The sequence below is a fragment of the Parasteatoda tepidariorum genome, chromosome 2 (assembly GCF_982258835.1).
Source record: "Parasteatoda tepidariorum strain Cologne lab strain chromosome 2, Ptep-v5.0, whole genome shotgun sequence".
NCBI lineage: Eukaryota > Metazoa > Arthropoda > Arachnida > Araneae > Theridiidae > Parasteatoda > Parasteatoda tepidariorum.
In genome coordinates this window covers 19,209,099-19,237,017 of record NC_141756.1, presented here as the reverse complement: position 1 = coordinate 19,237,017, position 27,919 = coordinate 19,209,099, and the positions used below count along the sequence as shown (strand labels likewise).

Sequence of the window (27,919 nt, the reverse complement as noted above, 5' to 3'; positions counted from 1 at the left end):
TTTTAATAAAAACTTTAGAAGTTAACAACTGGCATCATAGAACAAAATTGCAGTATGTTTCCATCTTCAACTTAAAGAAGCTTTGCTGTGGAATAAATTTGAATGAATCAAACCAGGAAAAATTTTTTACATTTGTCATTCCCTCATGTCATTTTTTAGAGTAAAATAAAATACAACTTCATCGAGAAAGTGGATAATTATATGTTGCTTTCTTGTATGAATATAATTGTATGTGATTGACTTCAGAAATTAATTAGGCCTAAATGTTATTTTTAAATTTTATTGAATTCGTCATTCCCTCACTAGTGTGAGAGAATGACGCTAAAGTGAGGGAATGATTCAAGATGAGTATATTATTAATTTTTTTTTTGTTCAATCGTGCCAGCCAATTTTATTTCCCAAACCTGTAAAAACTATTAAATATATAAGACTAAATTATAATAAATATTAGATATACTTAGTATGTTATCATTTTCAAACTTTAGGTAGATGTAACTTAGATAAAAACATGTATTAAAATAAAATATCATTCCCTCACTATTAGTGTCATTCCCTCACTTTTTAAACAGTGAAAATAATTAATTTACTTATTAATTAATTTGAAAAATAAATAAATTAATTTATTAAATTAATTAATTTATTTATTAAATTAATTAATCATTAATTATTATAAATTAATTAATTATAAATTAATTATTTAAAAAATTAGTTAATTTAAATATTAAGTATAATTTATAGGATTTATACTTTCTTTATAATGCCATTACATATTTCTATTAATATAAAAAGTTTCAGAGCTTTTTATTCACTTTACTTTTTTGGGATTTTATGAACTGAAAAATGACAGTTTTCGTGAGAATGACCCATATATAATTTATAATATAAATTTTGCTACCACTTTGAAAAAAAATAGGTTGCACGCTATAAACGTAATAAGAAATAACATTTTATTAAAATACTCCAAAATATGAATCTAAAGTTTTGCCTGTATAGCATCAATCAGAAAATAAAATTTTTGTACGCATTCTGGATAGCTGACTCCACAGAGAAATACATTTGTGCTAACTGGATTTGTTGGAATTGAACGGTCTAAGGTATGATAGAGATACTTGTTCAAAGTACAACCCGCTTATAATTTTTTTTAAAGCTTGTTATGTTGATTAAAAAAATATTTCGGTGTTTTATCTTAAGGCCTGTTTACACGGTCAAGTTCTTAAATCAGAGAACTTAAAGAATTTCTCTGTCTTAAAAATTCAATGATTCGTTAGCATTATTCTGGTTTTTGAATATCACTGATTGGTCGGATGGAAAACTTGCGCATGCGCATTGTTCATGCTCAAGATTAGAAAATCATACTGACACGAATTCAAAATTAGAAAATAAACTCAGGTGAAATCATTGTAATACAAGTAAATTCTAAAAAATTGATTCATTTAATCAAAATACATGAAAACGGACAGCAAATTATATGCAAGTTTATCCAAGTAAAACAAGTTTCCATCATTTTCTATCAATCTTGGTCCAAGAATTTGAATCGCGTAAACAGGGCTTCAAAAAATGGCATTTTAGGACATATTTTGTTGTATTCAATAATAAGGTTAAAATTTACAATAAACGATGCCTATAATTTTGTTTCAATCTAACCTATTTTAATTTCCCAAAAGTAATAAAAACATAGAAATTCGCTCAAAAACAGAAAACTAAAATTTCTACATTAGAATTAATAAGATAAGCTTCGTTAAAAAAAATTTCTTAGCATTAAGTGGGTTAAAAAGTAAGAGAAAATCAACCACACATCTTAATTTACAAAGTTTAATGTTAATCTTCTTGTAAAATTTGATAAATGTTTCTTAAAACCGTAATTCTGCCGGGGTCAAGAGACGGATTTCTCGGCCTTTCAAACTTTGTGGTTTGCTGCATCGGCCAGTAAACTGCTTCGGTGGAGCTTTCTTAGTGATCCATTTCAAAGATTTATCACATGCTATGGGATTATCTGAAAAACAAGATATATTTTAAAGTGAAACTTAGTGTAAAATTTATGTAACTAGTAATGAAGAAAAAAGAAAATGTAAAAAGCACTGTTTTATACCAGATGTCTCAAAAAACAAGTGTCAAAAACATGGTTTCTCTTTCGTTCAAGGAAAAAAAAAAAAAAAAGCTGTTTAAATGCTTTATACTTTTTTTTTTTTTTTTTGAAATTGCCGTTTTGGTGACGATTTTTTCGCTAGAGGAAAATTATTAAAATCAATATTTTAATCTCATTGTTTGTAAATTTTTTTATGCCCATCAGATAATGCAGCATTGGAGTAAGTTTCAAAATCTTAAAATATTACACCCCAAACGCTTTTCATTTTCTCAAAACTGTACCTTTTTTTCCGTATTGACGTATCGCACCATTTTTAGAATATGCATAGAAGGCTCTAGCTAACGATAGGCTAAACTTGACCGAAAAATCGCGAATAACTGTTGAAACTTTATAGCAGTTACAAAAAAAAGCATATTATTTGCAAAATAGCTTCATTTCATGCGACGACAGAGCTTTCGAAAATCAGCCTTTAGGAGAACGAAAAGAGGAAAAAATGCTCCATTCTTCTTAGAAAAATATTCCATAAAAGTTAATAAATTTGTCTGATATGCAACAGAGAACATAGCTTTATAGTTTTACAATTCGGCTACGTGATCTGCTGACGAAATTTGAAAACAAAAAACGTACATTTAACCCTCCTTCCGTTTTTCTCTAAATGATTTTCAAATCCCCGGTCATGTTTTGGACACCCTGTACCAATTATTTGCTTTTTCATTTTGAATGGTGATAATCGCTACTAACTAGCAACCTAACTGAAAGCAATCTCAGTGATAGCTTATCTCGTGGTTGCTGGACAGTACTTACTTTTGCATTTGGAGGTGTTGATTATGCTCACATGCTAAAATATTTAAATAGGCATTTATCTAGTATTTTTTTTTGTAAACTTTTTATTTGGCTTAAACTGCGAATTCAGAAGCAATATTTTTCAACCTATTCGTTTTCGACGATTTTTATATGGAACTTAATCGTGCCTTTACATTTTAATTAAATTTCATCGATAAAAAATTAATTGATCGGATGGAAAAATTAATATTTAATGGCTATAATATAATTTCGAACTTAATTCTATTGCAACTACAGTTTTTTTAAACTTAAAACGGCACTTAAAAACCAATTGGTTTTTAAGTGCAAATAATTCTTTATATTAAATTATTCTCTTTTGATTCTTAAATATTATCAGTTTAAGAATCAAAGATTTAACGTTTTCTTTTTGGATAGGAAAATATGATTATTACGTGAACTCTCCTAATGGCATGTGAGAACCATAAAAAAGAAAAATCAACTTCATTTTAGATAAAAGTTGCTTCGTTTGAATTATTACTTTTTTTTAACAGTAGTTCCTTATAAAGGTTTGAAAATGACTGTTTGTATTGTTTTATACGCTTTCCATTAAAATTCACTGTTGCATACACAAATCGTGCCTTTACATTTAATTAAATTTCATCGATTAAAAATTAATTGATCGAATGGAAAAATTGATATTTAATGGCTATAATATAATTTTGAATTCAATTCTATCGCAACTACAGTTTTTTTAAAACTTAAAACGGCACGTAAAAATCAATTGGTTTTTAAGTGCAAATAATTCTTTATAGTAAATTATTCCATTTTGATTCTTAAATATTATCAGTTTAAGAATCAAAAATTTAACGTTTTCTTTTTGCATAGGAAAATATGAATATTACGTGAACTCTCCTAATGGCATATGAGAACCATAAAAAAGAAAAATCAACTTCATTTTAGATAAAAGTTGCTTCGTTAGAATTATTACTTTTTTTTAACAGCAGTTCCTTATAAAGGTTCGAAAATGACTGTATTGTTTTATATGCTCTCCATTAAAATCCACTGTTGCATATACAAATTTTTTGAGCTTTACACGAATGAGATTTTACTAATATTTTTGTAAGTAGCAGTGCTTAACATCATTTAATAAAGATTCTAACTGTTGTGAGTGTGTTTGAATTAGGAAACACTTAATATGTGTGGAATACAGATCCACGAAGCAACCATCTAAATCACGTAATATCAAGGACACTACACTTACATTACTCTTACTTGTACACCATGTAGATGGAATCAGTTGGAATGTCGAGTAGAACGTCAGCAGAATATGTATCTTTTTTTTGGTAATATATTTTGTTAAGTTTAGCGTATCTCCATTTATTTAAAGCCCTCTCTTCACCCCCTTTATTCGACACACACACATATATATATGAAAACTATTTGTAGTAGATTATAACTAACTTTAAATTTCAGAAATGATCTTTAAGAGCATGCAATTGTTTGCTCACTTGTAATGTCGATTAAATGAATAAATATGTATTTATTTAAAACAGTTATGTTATTTTCTTTAATTTGATAGACCAATGATTTAGTCAAATGAAAGTAAATACCTGCCAAGTATAACCTTGAAATTTGTTCAAACACAGGCAACCATGTAGATTCTGGTATAGCTGTCAGTTGGTTTCTTTCCAAGTCTACTGACATAAGGGATGGCATATTCTTGAAAAAATCAGTTGGTAATGATGTAATCTTATTGCCACTAAAAATTCAAAATAATACATTTTCAATATAACACTATATAAAGAAGTCAAGGTCTACTTTTTAACAGCAGTATTGCTAACTACTGCAGCACTGCTAGAATTTTTCTTCAGAAATTACGGTAAAATAACCAGCAGCAATCTGTCTGTTCAATTAACTGCAAAGTAGGTAAAGAGAAGTTTTTACCTTTATAGTTTCGAAAACGTTTACAATTAGCATGGTAAAGAACCATGAATGCAAAATTATACGGTTTGCTAACCATTTATATCTAGCATGTTTTCAAAACTGTAAGAAAACTTAACTGGATATGGAGCTAGGCTTGTCGTTAGAACGGACATTGGAGTTAGGTTGTGGTTGAGTTGTGTTTTACCAAATTAACCGTGGAATTTAGTTGAATTAGTTTATCTGGTTGTTTTACTTAAGTAAGAGAGGGACTACTAGACTTTATCGTGATAAGCAGCGCCATGGTACAGCCATTTATGCGTGAATGATGAGACTATCGTATTTTAATGGTCCAGGTTCGCAAATTGGGGAGAGTAGAACACCGGAAACTCTTCATGTATTGCAGGGAATGAAGGAAATATTGTGGTTTCAGAGTTGGGATGCCCATTCTGTTGGTCATAAGATTTGAAGATTCGCCTTATCGGCTATAATATGTACCCAGCTGCAAAGAACTAAGTGGTGCGATAAAATTCCGGTTGTTTAGCCATATTAGGTAAAAGCAGTTAATAAACGGTTTTTTTCGACAGCTAACAGTTTGAACAAAATTTTATTTATAGTTATTTGACTATTTTGATTGAATATGGTAAAATAAAAATTAGATAAATTTTTGTTTAACCATTTTTTCCTGAGGGATTATTTTTAATCTTTTTTTTTTCATTTCACGAATTCATATTAATGTACCGGCTTAAATAATTGAACATTAAAAACTTAAATAACCTCTATAGTCCAGGTAAACTTTTGATAATCCGAAGATATTACTCGTGAAGTAATTGCGGATAATCCGCAAAATCCATTAGAATTATCGAAAAATATTGCATGCACTCGTACATGCTAAAGCATTTTTTTCAGTATAAATCGTCATTTTCGGGAGAAAAAAAAAGAAAAATTTTGTTATGATTTTAAAAAGTAAGTGGAAAATAATAGAAAGGTGGAAGGTAATCCACACAAAATAATTCTAGACATTTTCCTACGTAGGCAAAATATTTTGAGACATAATCTAACACACAAACTATCGTAAAATATCATATCCTCAAGAACACTTGCCTTTCGGAACTTTCGGGAAACATATTGATCGAGAAGTAGAAGGTATTCGAATTTTCATCATGAATTGGTGTGGATGGAAAAGAAAATGGTAAAATTTAATAGTTTGGATAATACGCTGTCTTCAAGTTCCTCAATATTGAATTAATCAAATGTTACAGATCGCGAACTGAGACAGACTGAACTGAGTCAACCAATCTTCAACACTTTAATTTCATTCTTTTAGAAAATTATTTAATTAGTTCAGTGAGACGGAAATTTTAAATGATCCCGAAACAAAAGAAAAAATGACACGAGACGAACAAAAAAAAAAAAAAAAGAAAGATTTGCTTTGTTAGTGTTTAAAGCAAATGAATGAAAGGTTATCTAATCAAGGAATGAAACTGATTTACACAAATTCAGAAAAAGACAAAATAAGTAAATAACATTCAAAATAATAAGTCAAAATTTAAAAGCGCTAAAAGCAGCAAAAACCAAATTTGTCTTATTTTAATAATTTAGAAAGTCAGAAACACAATTCTAGCAGAAAATGAAGAATATTTTAAGATGCATGTGTCTTAGCAAAACAGCACTTCATCAGGGGACACACTGCCTGCCAACACACAGGAACCTTTCCGTCGTCAGTGGTAATGACAAAAACTGACTGTGCCCCGAGGCCCCATAATGGATAAGCAAATAAGAAAAAGGAATTAGACGCATAAGCTAACACACATATCTTAAAATTTTCTTCGTCTTCTGCTAGAATTGTTGTTTTTGACTTTCTAAATTATTAAATGAAGGGTTATGTAATACTTCAACAAAAATATTTACCTTAGTGTAATGGATCGTAAGCTTGAAGCATCTTTTGGGAACATAGATCGAGAGACCGTAGATATTTTATTATTCATCACGAAGATGGTTGTAAGACTTGACAGTTTGGAAAACACGCCGTCTTCAAGTTCCTCAATTTTGCATTCATCAAATGTTATCGATCTAAAACTGGGACCAACAGAAGTCAGCCAATCGTTCTTCAAGACTTTGATCTCATTTTTTTCGAAAGTTATTTCTTTCAGTTTTGTGAGGTGTCCCATGGACAGTGGTTTTAGAGGATCTTCTTCGTCGAAGCTAGAAATGAAAGTGAGTCTTCCCAAAGATTTCTCTTGGCCCAAAAATGGAGGTGATTCCAAAATCAGCTGCGAATGGGTGAATGTAATTTCTTTGAATGTCGGTCCCTTGAATGCGTCTGATTTTATGGTTGCCGTGTCAAACATCCATACGGACAAAGTGTACAAATGGAAATCTGTTAGTTTCTGTAAGGCCTGCACTAGTTGCTCATTCTTTTCAAGATTGTTGCAATGCATTACGCTCCTTTCTTCATCGTCCTCACAATAGCAGGGGTAGCTGTCTTCTGGGTGAGGACAATCTTCTTGTATAGCTGTAGCTTGCCATGCCACGGCTGCTAGTATCAACAGGCAAGAATTTATCCCTAATAGCATCCCTGTAGAAAGAAAAAGTGTTAGTTTACCTCAAGAACAATTTTATAAAGAAGCATCAAAATATGTATTTAAAAACTTTAAAAATTGTAGTCTTAAAAGAAAAAAACCTTTTTGTCCATTTCAGTTTTAATTTCTTTATTTCAATATTATATCATTTATTATCAATTTTTATTCATGTCAATATTATGATATTTACAGTCTTCATAATAACGAATTCACATTCATCGTTCATTGGGAACATCTTTTCACCCTTAATTTATCGAGCTTCAATTATGTCGAAAAACTGAAAAATGATTAAAGGGTAAGTAAACAGAGGCGTATGGAGAAATTTAAGAAAAAAGAAATTGTTAAATGCAAATTATTTAAATAGTTCACTAAAAAATATAATTATTAAAAAAAAAATCACGATTTCGAAATTTTGCCAATAATTTTCTGCTGAAGTAAATATTACATCAAACAGCTGTTATAAACTTTAGTTTCACATTTAACAATATAAGATTACACATTTTATAGTTTCTACAATAGTACCAAGTTGAAGCGAAATATACAATATGCATCTAAATGACAACCAACATAAAATTAAAAACTGTGATGAAGAATGAAATTAGTTAAACAATCGATGGTTTGTTGTGCTAGAACTACGCATTGACAAGTAAGTGAAGAAGCATTTTTTTTATATCCATGTGCAATCGTCAATTGTTTTTTTTTTTTTAAATATATTTTTAAAGACTAGTCTATGCTTTCTGTTTATTGACATATTATCGGCAAAATAGAAAATCCACTGTGTGCAATTCCCAAAATCGACGAAAAAAGTGTGAACCATGATTAAACATTCATTACATTGCTTGGGCATAGGCGATGTATGAAAATCCAAATTACAAGCCGGCAAAGAATGAATTATGATTATTTCATGCTTTTAATTAGAGTGATTATGATTCGTTAACATTGATTTAAGAACCGTGGTGAGCCCATGGGTGGGCCAAGGGATATAGCGTTCGCCTCCCAATAAGGCTAGCCGGTTTTAAGTCCCATCGATGGCTGGTAGATACGAATTCCGCACCCGGCTCGCACCGATCACAGTGCTGACGTAAAATATCCTCAATGGTAGACGGATCATGGGTTAGAGTCCTCTTGCTCTCAAGATAACCGTAGGAGGTTTTCGTGGTCTTCTTCTCCATGTAACGCAAATGCAGGTTAGTTCCATCAAAAATCCTCTACGAAGGCAAATTTCTCCCAATACTTGATCCTTTAGTTCCCTTGTCTTCTGGATTGGGTTCAAAAGTACAAAGCTACGGAGTTGGAATCCTGTCGGTTTTTTACAGACTCGCGAAATAATTACTGTTTATTTTAAACAACCGGATACCTCGATTGTATTAAAGTTAGTTCTGGTTTCTAGCAGAGATGCTCTGAATTACACTTTACTAGTTAAGAAAGGAGTCACTTTAGTATTCACTTTACTGGTAGTACCATATTTGCGTGATGATGCTGATTAATTCACGACTTTTGTGTAGATAAGTTTCTTTTACTATTTTAACTTTTTATAGCTCTTCTGTATTTTAATTAGACTTATTTATAAGTCACTACAGTTACCGAAATTGTTTTCAGTTAAGCTTATATACTATATGTTTACTAAAGATTCATGACTTAAAGAACAATGAGGATATGTTGTTGTTTCGAAAGCCGATTGCCAAACCAGCAGGCCTACTTGGTCAAATCTAGAAAGTTTAAAGCAGAGGGTGGGTTCTTGTTTTTCAGTGGCGTCATCTATGAACAAGAATACGACTTCTACCACATACACAAGTCACAACCAGTTTTAAAGGAAGGATCCACTCATACATCCATTTATTTATCCACAGATTGTAATTTTGACCTGAGCCAGAGAATGATTAATCTACCATTCAGCACCCCAGATGTGATTTGTTATGGAAACTTGGAGGACTTTGTCCCCCGGTAGGTTTAACGTGCACCAGTCCCCATTTACTACAGAGGAGTCTTCAGCCAGCCGGGATTGAACTCAAAACTTCTTGGACATGGGCCCAACTCCCTACCAATTAGGCTATCGCGGTCACAAAAAGGATATAGTCCAACTGTTACGTTATGATATCCTCTGCTCTTGGGGTAAAACCGGGTTCAACTCTGTTTTGCACCTACCGCCTTGATTAAAGTTTATACTGGATTCACGAAAGATGCAGTGCAGCGGTGGAAGAAAATAACTGCATCTAAGGCTGAACAAGGGATTTACGGGTGGGAGAACAAAATAATTTATTTCGAGCCCCTCTGTCAAGTCACAAAAAGCCTTGTTCTTATATTTTTCAGAATTTTTGGAGACTCTTTATGCGGAATTGTAGTTTTATTTATTGATATAGATAAATTCTTAGCAAATTTTCTTTTAAAAACACTAATTAATAAGCACAATATTTTGTGTTAAAAATGTCGGTCGGGCCCTCAGCAATCTGGGGCTTGTGGGATAATTCCTCCCCCCCCCCTTAAGCTCTGCCTTGACTACATCTCAAAATCACAAGTATAATTTTCTTAAATTGTCATATAAAAACGAAATATCTCCTACTTTGTCATTGAAATTCCAGTATCTAAACTTCCTATAGAGTTAACATGTATTTCCGAGTGGGGTAAGACAGAGTAATTTGTCTTTTTCTATAAAAAATTATTCATGAAAAAAAGTAGTACATCGATGACTTTTCAAAAATGATATATTTATTGTACACAACTATAAAATGAGTATCTTGATTAAGTTTTACAGTTTCTACGTCAAGCAGTTTCCCTCCAACAGGCCTTCGAATTTACACGGTCTTACTCTACTTTATCCTTATTATTCCACATGCAAGATTGAATACTTATTTTTCTTCGAATTTAAATCAATATTTTAATTGACCTTTTGTTAGCAAATATATAGACACCTACAAATTATTTTCTTCATTTTCCTCCTTCTGAGTTACTTCGATTATTATAATTTATTCTAAAATCATTATAATTTATTTTCCAACGGTTCTGAACAGTCTGAGTAGATATTCAGAACGTCCATTCAGGACCTTAGTTAGCATTCAGTATTAACATTATTTCGACTGTGCAAACGAGATTGGATACCGAAAATTCTTCGGTGCATGTGATTGGTCGACAACTTTTAAAGATTTCGTATTTCAACTAAGAGCTCTTTACTTCTTTCTCATCTTTTCACTGAGTTAGTTCGCTTTCATCACACCCCCAGCACACTTTCAGACATAAATAATTTTCAAATGGAAGGATAATCATGTTCAGTGATCTTAAATTAATGCATGATTATGCATAACATTTAGGTTAGGGCGATATAGGCAAAATAACTGATACGCTTTTTATTTTTTCTGTCTTTCTTTCTTTTTTCTTTTAATCATTGAAAGCTATTAAATATTCAAAATCACTTTACTTCTTAGCGAAGATCAAGAGTCAGCTATATAGTAATTAGTTAGTTTAAATATTTAAATAGTGATAATTTGTAGACATTCATTAAAATCATTCATTTATAATTTTTCTAATTTCAGATTTTGTTCATAAATACGTATCAGTTTTCTATTTAGAATTGAACAGCCTTTACCAGTTGTAATTAGTTTTATTTTTGGTTAGAAAATTTCAATTTTCAATAAAGAAAAATAAAGTAAATTAGCTTTAATTTAACTAAATTTTCGATTCATAAATTGAATGAATATATTTTAAATTTAAAGAAGCAATTAAAAAAAATGAACAGAAATGTAATCAATATTAAAGTTTTGTTAAAAGGAGATAGTTTTTAAATAACAAATTAAACACAAAACAGTTGTTGTAAAATAAAACTATAGATGGCAGCACTAAGAAATGACATAAATCTTTGTTCAAGAATAGTTCAGTACTTATTTCAGAATAAAGGTTCTCTTATGTCAATAAAGAATTGATATAATTGAAATTTCGGTTAGCAATATAAATTAAATACGAAATATATACCAAACATAAATTTTTTTAATAAAGATATTTTATATAAATAATATCTTAAACGAAATTATAGTTTACAATTATAATTTATGTTTAAGAAATTAATAATTTATGTAAAAATTTGCAAACGCGGAAAATTTTAATAGCTTAGTTTAACTTCTGAAAATTACTTTGTTTCCTGATGCGACATATTTGCGTTTTAAACTATTTAGAATTTTGTTTCCGTATTATATGATTGGGAAACGCACTTTTTTTCTGAACGTTAGAAGCAATGTAATAAAAATACGAAGAAGAAAAAAAAAAATGAATGACACAATATATAAATTTAACATGATATATGATACACAGGTAGTTTAATTTATGTGGAACAAAAACATCAGTCACAATAATTTAAAAATTTATCAATCATAAAATTATTATTTCAGCTATGCTTTTAACAATTGACTCTTTAGAACAAAACTTTTTTTTTTGAAAATCACAATAAAGTGGAGAATAGTTTAAACGTTAGAGAATTATGGTGATTATCATTAGTTATGCTTATAAGTGCTTAACTATAAGCAGCAAGTTCCCAATAAAAGTTTTACTTTATTTGAGCCAATAATTAATGTATCAATTAATAAAGCATAGAATAACATACACATTTATAAATAAAAAGGAACATTATTAGCCTTGCATTTAAGCTTTACGATTTCTCCAATAAAAAATTTTTTCTTCTGAAAAAAAAGTTTTTTGAAAAATAATGACACAAAATTGAGAAGTAATAAAATTCAGACAAATCAAGCACTATTAGTTAATAAAAGAAAGAAAACTTCTTAACCACTTAAGCAAGTATAATTAACGTATTAATTGATGAAGCTCAGAATAACAAAAATAATGATCATTATCAGTTATGTATTTAAGAATAAAATTTCAAGTACTGCAAATTTTCCAATGAGAGATTTAATATTTAGAATGAAATTTTTTATTGGAAAATAATGAAATAAAAATTGAAACTTAATAAAATGGAAATTGAAATTGTATTAATTAAAAATATATGTTAATTTACTTAAGCTAGTAATTAACATATCAATAGATAAAGAGCAGAGTAACGTAAACTTAATGAATGATAATGATTTTTATCAGTTATGAGTTTAAGAAAACTGCAAGTATTGCAAATTTTCGAATAAAATGAATATATATGTTTTTTCAAAAAGCATGATATAAAAATTGAAAAACTAAAGCAATTGAAACTGATCGAATTTTAGTTACAAAACTATTTTAACTTACTTGAGCAACTAATTAACGTATCGACAGATGGAGCTCAAAATAACATAAAAATTAATGAATTCAGTTCTTGCAGACATCATAGTCCAGGTGGGAAATTTCTTTCAAGATTAGAAATGCTTACATTGATTTTGAACGTTATCTAATGAAAGTTTTCGTGGGAATCATTACAGACAAAATCCTTTCATTTATAACTATTAAATATTTAAATATATATATATATATATATATATATATATATATATATATATATATATATATATATATATATATATATATATATATATATATATATATATATATATATATATATATATATATATATATATATATATATATTTTAAATGTTAAAATTCAGGGGGCCTCAAAATACCTGAAGTAAATGATACCTGCAATAGATAGCAGAGGTTTTTAATTAATAACAATGGATACCTGCAATCGATGTCATCGTGGGTATCGATCCTGATTGGTTGTAAAAATGTGGAATTTTTACTACCAGCACCTGTTATTTCTATTCTATTTCGAGTAAGTCTAGAACGTCAAATATGCATTCGATGTACGATTTCGTAATCGATAATCGTATCGTGCGATAATCTCGTCCTAATTAATGAACTATTGTAAGATATTGAAATACATAATTAATACTCAGCAAAACAAAAGAAATGAGCTATAAATTAATTTTCCTATATTAATAAAAAGAAGCCGTCAATAAAAGCATAACAGTTGCAACATTGACATGCCATCTTGTTTATAAACGACCAGTTGGTGCTGAGATAAAAGATCGGGTGGTTGTGCATCGGCGGTCTCCTTCTTCTCGAGTTGAGAGTATGCCATTGGGATTTTCTCATTGATTCACAAAGTAAACAATTGAGTAAGTGGCCTCTATTTTTTGGCTGGTTTTTGCACACTCGTTTGTTGAAATTTTCAGACTGCAGATTGACTGTTTTGCCTAAATTTGGTTAAATTTGTTGAAACGGTACTCAATATTACTTAACGGTGTCGGTGGTTGTGGGCTTGTTGGCATAAACCTTAGCCAGAATTGAAATAAATAAAAGAATAAATATATAAATTAAATAAAATTAAATATCATTAAATGAAAAAAATAAAATTAAATTAAAAAATTCGAAATTAAATAAATGTATTAAGATAAATAAAAAAAAAATAAAATAAAATAATAAAATAATATGAATTAAATTAAATAAATGAAGTGAAATAAATTAACTAAATAAAAAAATAAAGTATATAATGATATTCGGTTCAGTGGATTGGGTTTTCGCAATAATAAGGTATAAATCCAAAGGATTTGTGAGGGCTAAGACTATAAACAATTTGACGATTTAATAAAGAAAACAGCAATGATATAACAGGATTTATAATGTTACAAGTTGAATGGCCACAAAATGGCTAGCTTTACTCAAAGCTTTCTCGTACCTTTCGTCGTTTTTGTACCATCATATTCCTTTCATACTTCGAATAAATTAGAGTTTATTTTTTAGTTTGGCATCAGAGTCATCTGTGAGATTTTGCAACAAATTCGAAGTTCCTCATCTTTATGGTATTAAAACATACGATCTAGGAGACCAATTCTAACCACAAAAAGGAAAATTACGCGACCAGGGATTGCTTAAAACTCTACTTTACGACAAAATCGCACTGTTCTTTTGAATAATGTTCAATTTTTAAGAAACTTAAATTTAGCTCTAGGGTTTTCTTTTATTTTTGTTGGCGACATTATACTGTACCAATGACTCAAAATTCAAGATTGCGTGAATTTTAGGATACCTTTCAATAGGATTAAGTTACAATAAAAAGACTGGCAATAATTTTGAATAATGCTAAATTATTTACAACCAAATGAACTTGATAGAGCAAGAATCTAATAAATATCTAAACTAAAATATCGAAAATTTCTAATTTCTGAAACTGATCAAAATTTTATTCTTCAATAAAACTTAAAAGACTTCTTTACAAATACTTCTTTGCAAGTGAAGCAGTATTATTTTCGATTATACTTTAGAATTCTTCAGAAGTTTCAAAAATCGTTCTTTTTTGTAGAGGTAATAAAATTTTAATGTTTTCATCACTTTTTTAATCAAATTTACAAGCTTTTATAAAATATTAAAAATTGATTTCTCTCGTTGCTCAAATGTTTTTTTAACTAGGATAAAGTGTAACACATATTTTCATTATACGAGCATTTTTTTAAATATATATACTATATTTTAATTTATAAGCCATTTAAAAGTTTTAAAAATCAGCATTTTTTGATACATCAGAAGATTTGTAGAAAGAAAAAGTTTTATTAGTCGAGTCTCATAAATTTTTAATTTATAAGCAATTAAAAAGTTTTAAAAATCAGCATTTTTATAGATCAAAAGATTCGTAGAAAGAAAAAGTTTTATTAGTCGAGTCTCATAAATTGTTTTTACATTAAATGAGTTCCCCTGTCAATATAAGGATCAGATAACATTGCACAGTGGCGTACGCAAGGGAGGGGTTTAGGGGTTTAAACACCCCCCTTGAGCTCAGATAAAATGACAAAAATAAAAATTTTAGTAGAAATTATGCGTGCTATTATTTTTTAAGACTATATACTTTTATTTGCCTTATGCCTACTTTTTTTTCTCACGGTATTTCTCAGAATAATGAAAAAACATTTACTATAATAGGGTTGTACTTTTGAAACCAAATTCATGTGTACTGTTACGGACTGATTCCTTTCTGTCCTGCCAGTATAGTTTTCGAGACTAGCTGTCATTCGCGAGGTCTTTACGCGATGATTCTGGAATCCTAGACGTTCTGTCGTCTTAGAGACAATTCGAGAATTTTGGAGATGCGGTGAAAAATTATATAAAAGGGGGAACGGAGTACAGTGGAGTTAGTTAGTCAGACTAAGAATTATCTCTGCCGCTTGTCTTTCGGAGCTAATATATATATATATATATATATATATATATATATATATATATATATATATATATATATATATATATATATATATATATATATATATATATATATATATATATATATATATATATATATATATATATATATATATATATATATATATATATATATATATATATATATATATATATATATATATATATATATATATATATATATATATATATATATATATATATTTATATATATATATATATATATATATATATATATATATATATATATATATATATATATATATATATATATATATATATATATATATATATATATATATATATATATATATATATATATATATATATTTGCTGTTCTTGGATCTTTAGGATGTCAAAACGCAAGAATTTCACAATTTTTAATTATTTTGAGAAAAAATCACGACCTGAACTTAGTGAGGTGACAGCATCTAGAACTAATGTACGTTTTTCTGTTGCACAGAAATGTGATACTTCCGTTGAAGAAAACGTTTCTAGCTTAACAAAATCTGATGAATGTGAAAGTGGTCCTCAAAGTGCTACTTCCCACCCATATGACATTGGACTTTTTTCAGAAGATATTACATTATGTTCCTAAACTTAAGAAATCAAATCAAAATTTAACTAAACAATGTTGTCTAAATAAAAAGTCAAAATTGTCTAGCTGTCTAAATTAAGGAAATAATAGTGCTTCATTACAGACTCGAATTTCTTTTAGAAGTTTCAGAAAATTATGAACACCCCCCTTGGGAAAATTCTGCGTACGCCACTGACATTGCATGAAAATATTTTGGAATAATTAGAAGAGTTAACAAGGAAAACGCAAATTAGATGAGTAGGTTATATTGAAAACACTTCTGCATTATAAAAAGAACTACATTACAGTCACTTTGAGAAAAAAAAGCTTAAATTAGAGATTTGAAGGCTGTATCATTTTTATTAAGATTTCCTATTATTGCCTTTTGGGGTTTCTACTATTATGTTTCTATTATTAAAGTGGTTATGCATTACAAACAACTAATAATGTCACCTAGCAGAAAACTTCAGAGTTTTTGCTTCTTTCTCAAAATTGGTAGTTCTCCAGCATTACCGAATTAATACCATAAGATAACTTGTGACAATTAATGCTAAGGGCAAAAAACTTAAAAAAGGCCTTTTTATTTGTTCATGGTTTCCTATACTGTGACACGATAAAGCAACCTGAGGAGAAAAAAACGTATTTAACTAGCTACCATGCAACATACATTTATTTAATCAAATCCAATCTGAAAAATAATTTTTTTCTTCTTCCGTTCAAGTTTTTTGACGTTTCTCATGTAAACCGTGAACAAATAAAAGTGTCTTTTAAACTCACTGTTTTAAGCCTTATAATGTTAACGTATCTATCTCTTCGTCCTAAGCCTATACGATTTTTATTTTATTTTATAACCGGCGAAGAACTGCCGACCCAATTCTGTGTTTACGACTACCATTATTCAATTCCATAGACTTGTAACTTTGATCTCAAACCCAGAAGGTAAAGCAACTCCTCGATGGAGCATTGGGACAAACTAGCCTTCACGGAGGAATTTTTGATTCAAGTAACCCTCATTTGCATTACGTGGGCAGGAAAATCACGAAAACCTCCCACGGTTAGTCCAACAGCAAGAGGACTCTAACCCATGATCCGTCTACCACCGGGGATATTTCACATCAGTACTGTGGTTGATGCGAGCCGGGTGAAGAATTCTTATCAACTAGCTATCTCTGGAATTCGAACCTGGGTTACTTCATTTGAGGGTGAGCACTCCATCCCCTGAGCCACCACGACTCAAACCAATACTATTCGGCAAGTTTGTGTACACTTTATCCCCTACCTTAAATTGTTTTGGGATAGGAATTATAGCTTCGTCATTTTCCACTAAGTAAGGTGCTGTAAGCAACCTCACAGAGCAACGTCTTACCAATTTATAATGCATAGGCACCACTTTTCTGTCTATAGTTGTGCTAGAAAGTCCAGAGAGAGAGAGAGAGAGAGAGAGAGAGAGAGAGAGAGAGAGAGAGAGAGAGAGAGAGAGAGAGAGAGAGAGAGAGAGAGAGAGAGAGAGAGAGAGAGAGAGAGAGAGAGAGAGAGAGAGAGAGAGAGAGAGAGAGAGAGAGAGAGAGAGAGAGAGAGAGAGAGAGAGAGAGAGAGAGAGAGAGAGAGAGAAGGGTTGAGCTTTAGTGGGCACCCAGTGTAAGAATGTAATTAAAGTAGAGAAACAACTTAAATCTAAATAATATTTATTTATATATGTAGTTTCCAAATAGAGGAACTAGTCCAAGTCTTCTTTCCTTATACGTTTTATCGATTTTCCTTTATTCTTTTCTGGAGTTTCACATTCTCCATAAAATAGAACAGGTTTGCTAACGGAACTCAGCATCCATTTCAATGAAGCATCACACTGTAAAGGATTATCTGTGGATAGAAGAATTTATCGTGAGAGAAAATACTACCGGTTTTTAAAGTTATTTCAAACTATAAATCTTTTATGAAATTGAAAGAGAGTTTTTTTTAGCAAGAAATGTAATAATTAATTATAAAGTATCATATCGAGTAAGTAATTAATAAGAAAGTAATTTTATGTAAAAAGTAACAGATGAATACCTTATTAAATAATTAATTAATAATTTAGTAACTAGTAACTAGTAATTAATTAATAATTTAGTTCTTCTTCCAGTAAGTTATAAATAAATACCTTATTTAGTAGGTAATTAAGAAAAAAGTACCTTATCTATCGAGTTATTAAAAAAAGTGCCTTATCTTGTAAAGAATTAACAGGCAAGTATCTTACCAAGCAATTAATTAATAAGTTAGTATCCAGTAAATTATACATTCCTGGTATAATTAGAAATTAATAAATTTTCATATAGTAAGTAAATTTAAAATTCTTTATCCAGTAAGTAACTAATAACTAGAAATCTTATGTAACAAATTAATACTTTATTACAATATTTAATTAGTAAGCTAATAATTAAATTTTACTTTTATAAGAAAAAATATGTTTCAAATTCTTCAAATCGATCCCTTTTTTTATAGATTTTATTGCTTTATTTTTGATGTATTAAAAAGTAGTAAGTTATTATACTATTATCGTACTAAAGTAGTATACTAAAGTATTAGATTAAAGTAGTAAGTTATTATACTATTTTTTATATTTCCTCTTTGTTCACCTCGCTCATCAACCTCGGGTGGTTTCTTCTCATTCATCATTGAAGATCAAAGCAGAAGAACGGTTAATGTCCCTTTTTCAAATTACGTTTGGATTACCATCAGTAGCATTTTAAGGATTTCTTCAAGAATCTAGTGTGAATCTATCATACACTGTGAAAAAAGGCAGTGCTGTGAAAAAACAGTTCCTGTCGGTGTGAAAATTAATTTTTCTTTTTTTATTTCTTTTCAGAATCAGCTTTCATAGACATAAACCATTCTTCCGCTTTGATCTTCTAAAAAGTTTTGTTTTAAAAAACTATGAAAAAATAATTATTTGCATAAAAAATGTATAATTATTATAATTTAATGTAAGAGCACATTTCATTAATGTGCTAATCGTAACGAAATGAAAGAATAGCTGGATTTGAAAAGTAATCAAATGTAACTGAAAAAATTGAACTTAGGAATATAGAACAGGAAGCGATAAATAAGAAATAAATTTACTTGTCAAAAATATACATATAGCGATAATCTCATAACATAAACAGTTCGCATTGAAAAACGTTTTTTTCTTATATCTCTTTTCAGTCTTCGTATTTTGAAACTATTTTGACATACATATTAAGATTTTTGTCTGGCAACATCTAATCTTTTTACTATTTTTTGTACTTAATTTTTTTTGCTATTTTTGACATCAAGTGAAGCGTGAATTTATAAAATGAAAATCGCTAGAGACATATATTTTTCTATAACAATGGATAAATAATGACTATTTAAAGGAAAAAAAAGCGTAAAAAAAAACTTAAACATCCAATAGTTTGGATATTAATTTACAAAGCCCAAAGAAAAAGAGACAAACGTTTGCAAAACGTTACAGAAGTGAGTATTTACGATTAATTGTTCTATAGAAAAAATCCTATAACAAATCGTATAGATTGATTAGTATCAATAGATTTTATCATTGATGTGAATAAACTAAAATCAATGGAATAGAATCGCATCATTGATTCGAATCTATTTTAATACGGATTAACGAACTTTTTCCAAACTTAATTTGTATAACTTGATTTGCATTATGAAACTAAAACAGTGACATGAATAACCCATTATGAATTGTTTCGAATAACTTGTATACATGGGTAAGAGACATTATTATACTATTTCTCTAATCTAAAATTTAAATTTGCACTAATCTAATTTAAATTACTGAATGGAAATTTTTAATTAATATTGATCACTGATTCACAAATTCAAATTTTTGATTTGAATCATTGATTCAGTACCCAGTTTAATAGGTGGTGGCAAAGATTACAAACTGTGAAGTTTTGTGCAATGAAATCTAAATATGTTAAGAAAAATAAGCATTTTGTGATGATAAAGATATTAAAAGGCAAAAACTAACATTAAAATTCACACATAATATATTGTAGTAGTTAAAATAGCACACAAGTATCGACGTTGTTCTTGTTGCTAATCTCGGAATCGTCTAGCAGCGCTAGACGACCTCATGAATCCCGAACACCTCCAAAAAGTTCATAAAAAGACTGGAGTCTCGCAGGACCTCATCTTTACCGAACCCCAAACAAGTCAGAATATGCGCAGGGGAGGCCATGTCTGTCGAGCACCAATGGCATTCTGGATAAGTTTTTTGGCCCCCGGTTGAAAGTAAGGGATCTAGTGTGGCCACTCAAGAAGCGTGAAAAGACAGTTTGATGGGCTCTCGGTCTAAGATTGAAAGATTCTCCCGGTTTTTTTTGCAAAATACCAAGAGTGGTTGGGAGGAGTTCTTATGGTCTTGTTTAATTTTATTTTTGCCAGGGAAGAAATTTCACTAAAGGTAAGCTTCTCACAATGATCAGTGTCTTCTTCGGCAGCCGATTTGGCCAGAAAGTCAGCCCTCTCATTCCCATCAACCCCAACATGTGAGGGAATTCACTGAAAGTGTAAAGAATGGCCTGTCAATTAGGTCTAAAATATCAAGGATGGTCTGATCTTCGACCACTATCAATATCGACGCTACATTGTACTAGCATCTTCAACTTATTTCATTATTTTTTTAAAAAATGATACGATAGTTATTAAATTTTCAATAAAGTACACATGAGGTTACATCGATGTGCACATTTATATCAACTTGTGCGAATAATACTTTGATTTTAAGCCTTAAGCATACCAACAGTCTGTTAGCATCATTTTCTATTGGTTTACAAAAGTATGCTTTTTATTGCAACACTTGGTAATTATTTAAAATTAAAAATAATTTATGTTCAATTTAGACTTTGAAACTTTTATTAAATAATAGAAAAATCTATAACACTATTCACTTTTTGCATTCATTCCAATTCACTTGAAGTTGCTCTGTTTATACATTTTACAGTTAGATGAGGAGTAAATTTGAAAAATAGCTTCGTGTACCTAAGTTGCAGTTACTACCCGATATTATGATTTAAACCCGTGAACCATAAGAGACCTATAAAAAATCCATAACCATAAAAACCTTTAACCATAAAAAAACTCATAAACCATCACCTACTATAAAAAAATAATAATACTTTGCAATATGATTCAATATTTCCTAATTTTGAAAAGTATTATCACTGAATTTTGCAAAAAATAGATTGTGATTAAGTTTTAATATAGACGAATCAAATGATTTACCCAAAACCGTATACTCAATCAAAAAATATCAATATATCCCGCAAATATAACGATGCAATGCAATAAAACAACAATCATCTGCGACGAGACATTTATCATCTGCGACGAGACATTCGTGGAAGAGGTAAAGTCGAAACTATTTAATTTCGTAATAATCATTGAATTGTGCCTATAAGTTAGAAACCATACTGTGTTGACATTTTCCGAAGTTTTCAAACATACAAATATTTTCGCTGTATCTTTAACGAAAGATAAAATTGTAGACCATGAAAAAGAAGTCAAAATGAAATTACAACAAAATGCCGGATCGTAACACATGCTAATAAGTGAGCAATGACGGATTTTCTCTTGATTTCTATCTGCTAGCAAATGGTTCAGTAAATTATATTATTAATATAAATTTAATACTATAGGTTTAATACTATAACTATAAATTTTAAGAATTTGCATCTTCTTTTTGTTTAAATTCTTTGTAATTGGCACTATTCTTATCGTTAGAATTCAGGATTTTTCGTTGTCTTCTATTTTAACAAGATTCTAAACACTATTACTATGAACTGTGCTAGATTGGTTTAACATAACATATCGTACTGTGAAAAAGGCTTGATGGTTTACTGTGAATATAATTCAAATTATTTAAAAGAAAATCTAAATGATGCATAGACATTCGAAAAACCGTATCACACCACAAACTAATTGCGAAATTACTCATCGTTTTATTAATTGTTAATAATGATAAAACTCAAATAAAAATATAACAGATAGTTCATCCAGCATTAATTATTACCTGAAAAATCCAATTTTGTCAGCTGATTAAAAACGTTTTTCCACACGTAGTCTTCTAATACTTGCAGCCTGTTGTTTGTCATTTCAACTATTCGAAGCTCTGGCATATCGGTGAACAAATCGTGAGGAAGATATCTGAACTTATTATAACTGTAAAAAACAATATTGTTTTGAATTATATGAATTATATATCAGCAATAGTAATTATAATAAATACTAGAAAATAATGAGTAATTATAGATCAGTTGGAAATTAGTTTTAAACGCTAGAATTTTGTAAACATTAGTAATGAAGCAATCTGGCCTAACACTATTTCGAATAAAGATCTAAACAAAATTATTACCCATTCATGTGGAAATTTTAAAAAGAAGCTGGACTGGACATACTCTTCGTCTAAAAAGCATCGTACTTTCTTGGGCACCCGATGGAAATTGTAAAAGAGGAAGGCCGAAGCGTAATTGGCATCAATACGTGCACCAAGATTTGTGCCAAGTAAAACTAAATGGATGAGAGGAGGCCGGAGCTCAGGATAGAGGTGCTTGGAGAAAGAGACTTGACGCCTTATGTGCCAGCTGGCGCGAAGAGGATAGGTAGTAAGGAAGCATATAAAGCCACCAGCATGGCAGAATCAGCATTGCACATAATGTTGATTTGATGGTCAAAGAAAAGCATCATTTTCTTTATTTAATAAAGCAATTTTTTGTCACGTAAAACATACGTTACTTAAATTTTATTATACTGTTACTTAACCGACTTCCACGCAGTGTTGGTAATGCAGGGCAAGTATATACCAGAAAATGGCCCCTTAACTCTAAGAAAACATCAATGAAGGGAATACAGGGCAATGGCTCATGCATCCCCGCCGCTTTTTTTTTTATCCCGGTGAATCTAGTTATTATTAATAATAGATAGTGATTACGGAAAATGCATGCCTTTCACATTAATAAAAATAAAATACTATTTGCTGCTTATAGAAAATACTTTCAACCAATACTAATAAATCATGTTCTTAATAATTAAAAATTAAAATAATCATATTTCATATTTTGCAGGTTTAGGATTGTATACAGTACCTAGACAATGTAAGAAGTATTTAGCCAATTTCATACTGTGTTGGTCGGTTTTCTCTTTAAAAAGTCGGATAGTTAATGAAAAAGAATCTTACTAATTATGAATTTAGTATAACAGAAAAAAAAGATAAATACTAAACCTTACTTAAGGCTCATTGAACGTAGACGTTTCGCTGGCGATGGAAACATGTTCCTTTTTAACGACGTCAATTTGTTCGAATCCAAGACGAGGAATACTAAACCTTTTACTTTTGCAAATACTTCGTCTTCCATCGTAATGATATCATTATATTCGAAAGTCAACGATGATAAGGAATCTGGAGCGCTGGTAAGCCAGTTAGTAGGCAAAGTGAATATTTTGTTTTTGTCTAAGACCAGCTCCTTCAATTTTGTCAAGTGACCCAAAGACCACGAACCAACAGGGTTGGTTTTGTTAAAGATAGCTCGAAGCTGAATAGTTTTTAAGTGACCTTCCAACCCTTCGAACTGAGGAGGATTTAAAGTGATTGTGGAGTTTTCAAACACAATCTTTTCCACAGAAATGCCTTTAAAAGCATCTGATTTCACTGGATCAAGGATCCAATTCATGAAGAAAGACAATTTGTACATTCTGTGCCCAGCCAAGCCCTTTTTAGCTGTTTCAAGTTGATCCGTTTTGTGAAAGTGGTTGCAAAATAGGTTTGGTTCACCATCATCTTCCTCTTCGCAGTAGCAAGGATAGATATCCTCAGGTTCAGGACACTCATATTTCAGGGACAGCACTGCTAGTGGCAGAGCCCAAGCAAACAAAGTGAAGAAGAGCTAAAAAAATAGAGATATTTATGGTTTAGTTTTCTGAAATGATTTTCCGCTCCATTTGCTTTAAAGACATTTATCATAGTTTGTTCGAACAACAATAAGCAATGAATTGATTTTTATAACTGATTTATAGGAGTGGCAATTTTAAGAATGCCTTAACGTAGTGGCGAAATCATTTGACATTAGTAACAGGAATAATTTTCCGAATTAATAATAAAATGCAAATGAAACATATAATTAATATTTTTCTTATGTTTCGACAGTAGCTTTTATTCCGTAGTAATATTGAAATAAAAATGAAACACGTTCTTAACATTATTCAAGCTATATTTATATTTCAAATTCACAATAAAAAATAACCCTAACTTACTTCATTGTACGATAAGTAACCCGAATATAAGCAATGCAACTAATTTGAGTATGCCTGGAAATTTTTTTAAATTCATAATTGTTGTTCCTAATACCAAGCAAATTTAAGACAGAGGGTGCGTTTCTAGTTTTCAGTGGCTCCATCTATGGCAAAAATACGTTTTCAACCACACACATGCGTCACAGCCCGTTTTAAATTCATACATCCACAGATCGTAATTTTGACCTGAACCAGAGAACGATCAATCTACAGTTCATTAGCCTCAGATATATTGATTTGATATGGGAACTTGGAGGACTTTGTGTCCTACAGGTTTAGCGTGCACCTGTCACCATTTACTACACGGGGAGTTTTGGGCAGGCGAGGATCGAATTCACGACCCCTTGGACACGGGCCCAACGCCCTATCAACCATGCTCTCCCAGCTTATTCATATTTGTGTATTTTGTTGCCAGTGTTTCACACTAAAAGATTTGTAAATGAGGTGAAGGCGAGATAAAAGTCTCCCGAGTATTCATAATACGAGTCATCAAAGCAAAGAAGCAATATTGCATTTAGAGAAAATTGTTTCTTTAAATTAAATGCATAAAAGCATATTTTTATTTAAAGATATCCTGCTTTGATCAATGATAGTGATCGAATTAAGGTGAGCTCATTATCTTTTAAATAGTCATTTTGCGAATTGCCAATGTTGACCGACCATTTTCAGTTAAGTAAAAAGAATCATCTGGGTTATCATGGACACTGAAAAGGGTTTGTTGCAAGAAAAAAAGCTGTGTAGTCGAAATCAGCTAATAAGTCGAAGCCTGCTTCCACGACAAAGGTGATTAGTATTGTTGCATCTCAACTGCCTATGCAGCGCAAACGAGTTCTGGTATTATCTATTGCATTTTAAGAGAAAAAGACATGAAACCGTGCAATAGGTTACAACATGGACACAATCTAGTTTTGCAACTATCTGATGTTTTATTTACTTACTTTTTACTTTTTCCTCTGCAAGGGGAATACATCGACAAATTTACAATTTGCTACTTTCTCAAATAAAAGTTATAATAATAGGTGTTTTTACTTTATGTATATTTTTGGTCTATATTTGGTGCCTTTGCTTCACAAAAGTAAAAAATTTATTGTTTCCGAATAAATTACTGAGTAAGTAGTTTAATTCGAAACAATATATTTTCGAAAATAAGTTCGAAACAATATTATGGTTCCAAATGATAGGAACTTGCTTATTATGATGTCGAAAAAATTAAGCTCTTGCCATCTGGTTCATTTGAAAAAAAAAAAAAAAAAAAAAACAAACCCGGTTGATCAACGAAGGATGATCGCATTAAATGTTCATATATTCGAAATAAAGGCTAATTAATAAACATACAGAGGTTGATAAAAATGAATTGACATGTGTATAGAAGGAATACACCTTTTAAAACCACGAATAGGGTTTCCTGAAAACAAAATGTTTCGTTTTCGTGTTTCAAAATCATGTAAAGGATGCATGTAAAACAACGAAGACTCTCATGGTTAGTCCAACGGCAAGAGGATTCTAATCCATGACCCGTCAACCACTAAAGATATTTTATGTCAGTACTGTGGCTGGAGGGGACCGAGAGCAGAATTCGTATCAACATGTCATCTCTGGGATTCGAACCAGGATCACCCCATTGCGAAGTGAATGCTCCATTCCCTGAGCCACTGCGGTTCGAATGCTCTCATTAAAACTTTTCAGAGAATATTACTTAATCTGCAACGCATACTCTCAATTTTCACATTTCGTTTTAATAATATGAAATACAGAGATTCCGCACCTTGCTATCTCCCCTCTCGCTAGCACATTTTTCTCAACTATATTTTTCTCAAAATCAAAAAATATTTTCTTTATAAAATATAGTTTTATGCTACGTCATTTTGTTGACAGAAAAAATAAAATAAAACTCATATTAATTTCATAAAGGAAAATGTATCCTTAATTATATCAAATTTAAACTTTGTATATGCATTTCAGCGGGCTGTAGAGTGACCAGCATGATATTTTTTACTACAAGATTAACAGTTAATAATTATCGAACTAATAATGAGATTTTATTTTAGTTTGCAACTAAGATAACTTAATTCCTAATTAAATAGCCGGGTATTATTTAACGGTAGACATAAAATTATATTTTGTTTCACCAAAATTAAACCTTATGATAAAATCATAGATTAAGTATTTTTTTATAATTAAACAAAATATTACAAAAAGAAATATTTGAAATGAGAGCACCTATTAACAGTGTAATATTTTTATAATGTTAACTATCCAATACTTTACAGGAGATGAACACATTACAAATTATTTACTCCATTGCTTTATGTAACAAAATTATATTAAAACATGTTCATGGAGTACAATACTACGTTTAAAACCAATAATTATTTAGACAACTAGAACATTTTATAGACAAAGTCAAATGTAGTCTTATTTTAAGTTGTTATTTTGCCTTCATTAAATAATTGCATAAACTGTAAGACTAACTATATTTGCACAACAATTATAGAAATGTAATAGCTAGGTGTTAAATTTCTGAAGAGTAATTATTATTATGATGAAAAAATAACTAATATTAAGATGCAAAATTACTACTATTAAGGTAAAAAAAATTACTATTTAGATGATAAACTGAAGACTTTTACATGCCAAAATTATATATTTCTTGATTTGTAATCAAAAGATCCATTCTTTAGAATTAATTTATTTAAATCAGCTCAGTAATTAAGTCAGTTCATTCAATTAGTTCCAAATATTTTTAATTAGTTAAAAATAAGCAATTTCTAGAAATCAAATAATGACGAGTACAGAGTAAGTATAAGTTTAGTATAATTTGAACTAATACAGGATAACACTGAGAAACAGTCTCATATTATAGCATAGTATTGGGAATTAAATTGTTTATATCAACATGAAATAAGTATTACCATGGCGAAGAATAGTGAAGTCGTATCACTTGCCACGACTTTACTAGAACGATATGTATAAACAATTTCGATTTTCGAAATTATCATATAACAGATGTCATTTTTCTCTCACGTTACTGAGATTTATTTGCATGCAAAAAATAAATGACATCCGTGATAAATTGTTCTTATTTTGTTTTTCTTTCCTAGATAATTGCAAATTTTTTATCTTAAAGAAATAATTATTTTTTTTAAAAATTAATTGCGAAATTCTAATTTTGGGAAATGATTTTTTATTTACTTTTTGGAGAGAGTGAGAGGATATTATAAAGATATCGGGAAAAATCTTACATGATATTGTAAAGAAATTGATTATTCATAATCTCATAAAAACAAAATGAAGTAGAAAAAAACTTAAATTATAAATTATAGAGCAAAACAAGATAAATTGAAAAGCGTGTTTAAGCGACGCATGATTACTTCCTATCATTATCTTAATGGATTAGGGAATTTTCTTCACCAAAAATTTATAAAAATGAAACAAAAATCATCTTGCTAAATAAAACCATCAATACTATACAGAACTATCAAGCCATACAAAACCA

The 27,919-nt window shown here is 29.9% G+C and overlaps 2 protein-coding genes across 2 annotated transcripts; both read right to left on the bottom strand.

Annotated features, from left to right (window-relative positions):
• Positions 1–1,796: 1,796 nt before the first annotated feature.
• LOC107446611 (uncharacterized) lies at positions 1,797–12,746 on the bottom strand. The gene is made up of 4 exons (XM_016061302.4): positions 12,589–12,746; positions 6,701–7,367; positions 4,480–4,628; positions 1,797–1,993 (listed from the first exon to the last, which is right to left on the bottom strand). Exons 2-4 carry the CDS (start codon positions 7,363–7,365, stop codon positions 1,851–1,853), a joined length of 957 nt encoding a protein of 318 aa, XP_015916788.2. The 5' UTR covers positions 7,366–7,367; positions 12,589–12,746; the 3' UTR covers positions 1,797–1,850.
• Positions 12,747–17,777: 5,031 nt separating this feature from the next.
• On the bottom strand, positions 17,778–27,471 carry LOC107446608 (uncharacterized). Its single transcript, XM_016061297.4, has 4 exons — positions 27,336–27,471; positions 23,362–24,017; positions 22,148–22,296; positions 17,778–17,967 (listed from the first exon to the last, which is right to left on the bottom strand). Exons 1-4 carry the CDS (start codon positions 27,420–27,422, stop codon positions 17,825–17,827), a joined length of 1,035 nt encoding a protein of 344 aa, XP_015916783.2. The 5' UTR covers positions 27,423–27,471; the 3' UTR covers positions 17,778–17,824.
• Between the last annotated feature and the right edge of the window lie 448 nt (positions 27,472–27,919).

Bases quoted from the DNA above. Each gene is read 5' to 3' on its own strand.
- LOC107446611 (XM_016061302.4), bottom strand. From the start codon at position 7,365: ATGCTATTAGGGATAAATTCTTGCCTGTTGATACTAGCAGCCGTGGCA. The intron at 4,629-6,700 runs GTAAATATTTTT...TTGAATTTTTAG, and splicing joins TTACGATCCATTACACTAAG to TGGCAATAAGATTACATCAT. The intron at 1,994-4,479 runs GTATTTACTTTC...CTTGTTTTTCAG, and splicing joins TTCAAGGTTATACTTGGCAG to ATAATCCCATAGCATGTGAT.
- LOC107446608 (XM_016061297.4), bottom strand. From the start codon at position 27,422: ATGATAATTTCGAAAATCGAAATTGTTTATACATATCGTTCTAGTAAA. The intron at 22,297-23,361 runs GTAAGGTTTAGT...TGTTTTTTACAG, and splicing joins CTACGTTCAATGAGCCTTAA to TTATAATAAGTTCAGATATC. The intron at 17,968-22,147 runs GTAATAATTAAT...TTCTATCCACAG, and splicing joins GACAAAATTGGATTTTTCAG to ATAATCCTTTACAGTGTGAT.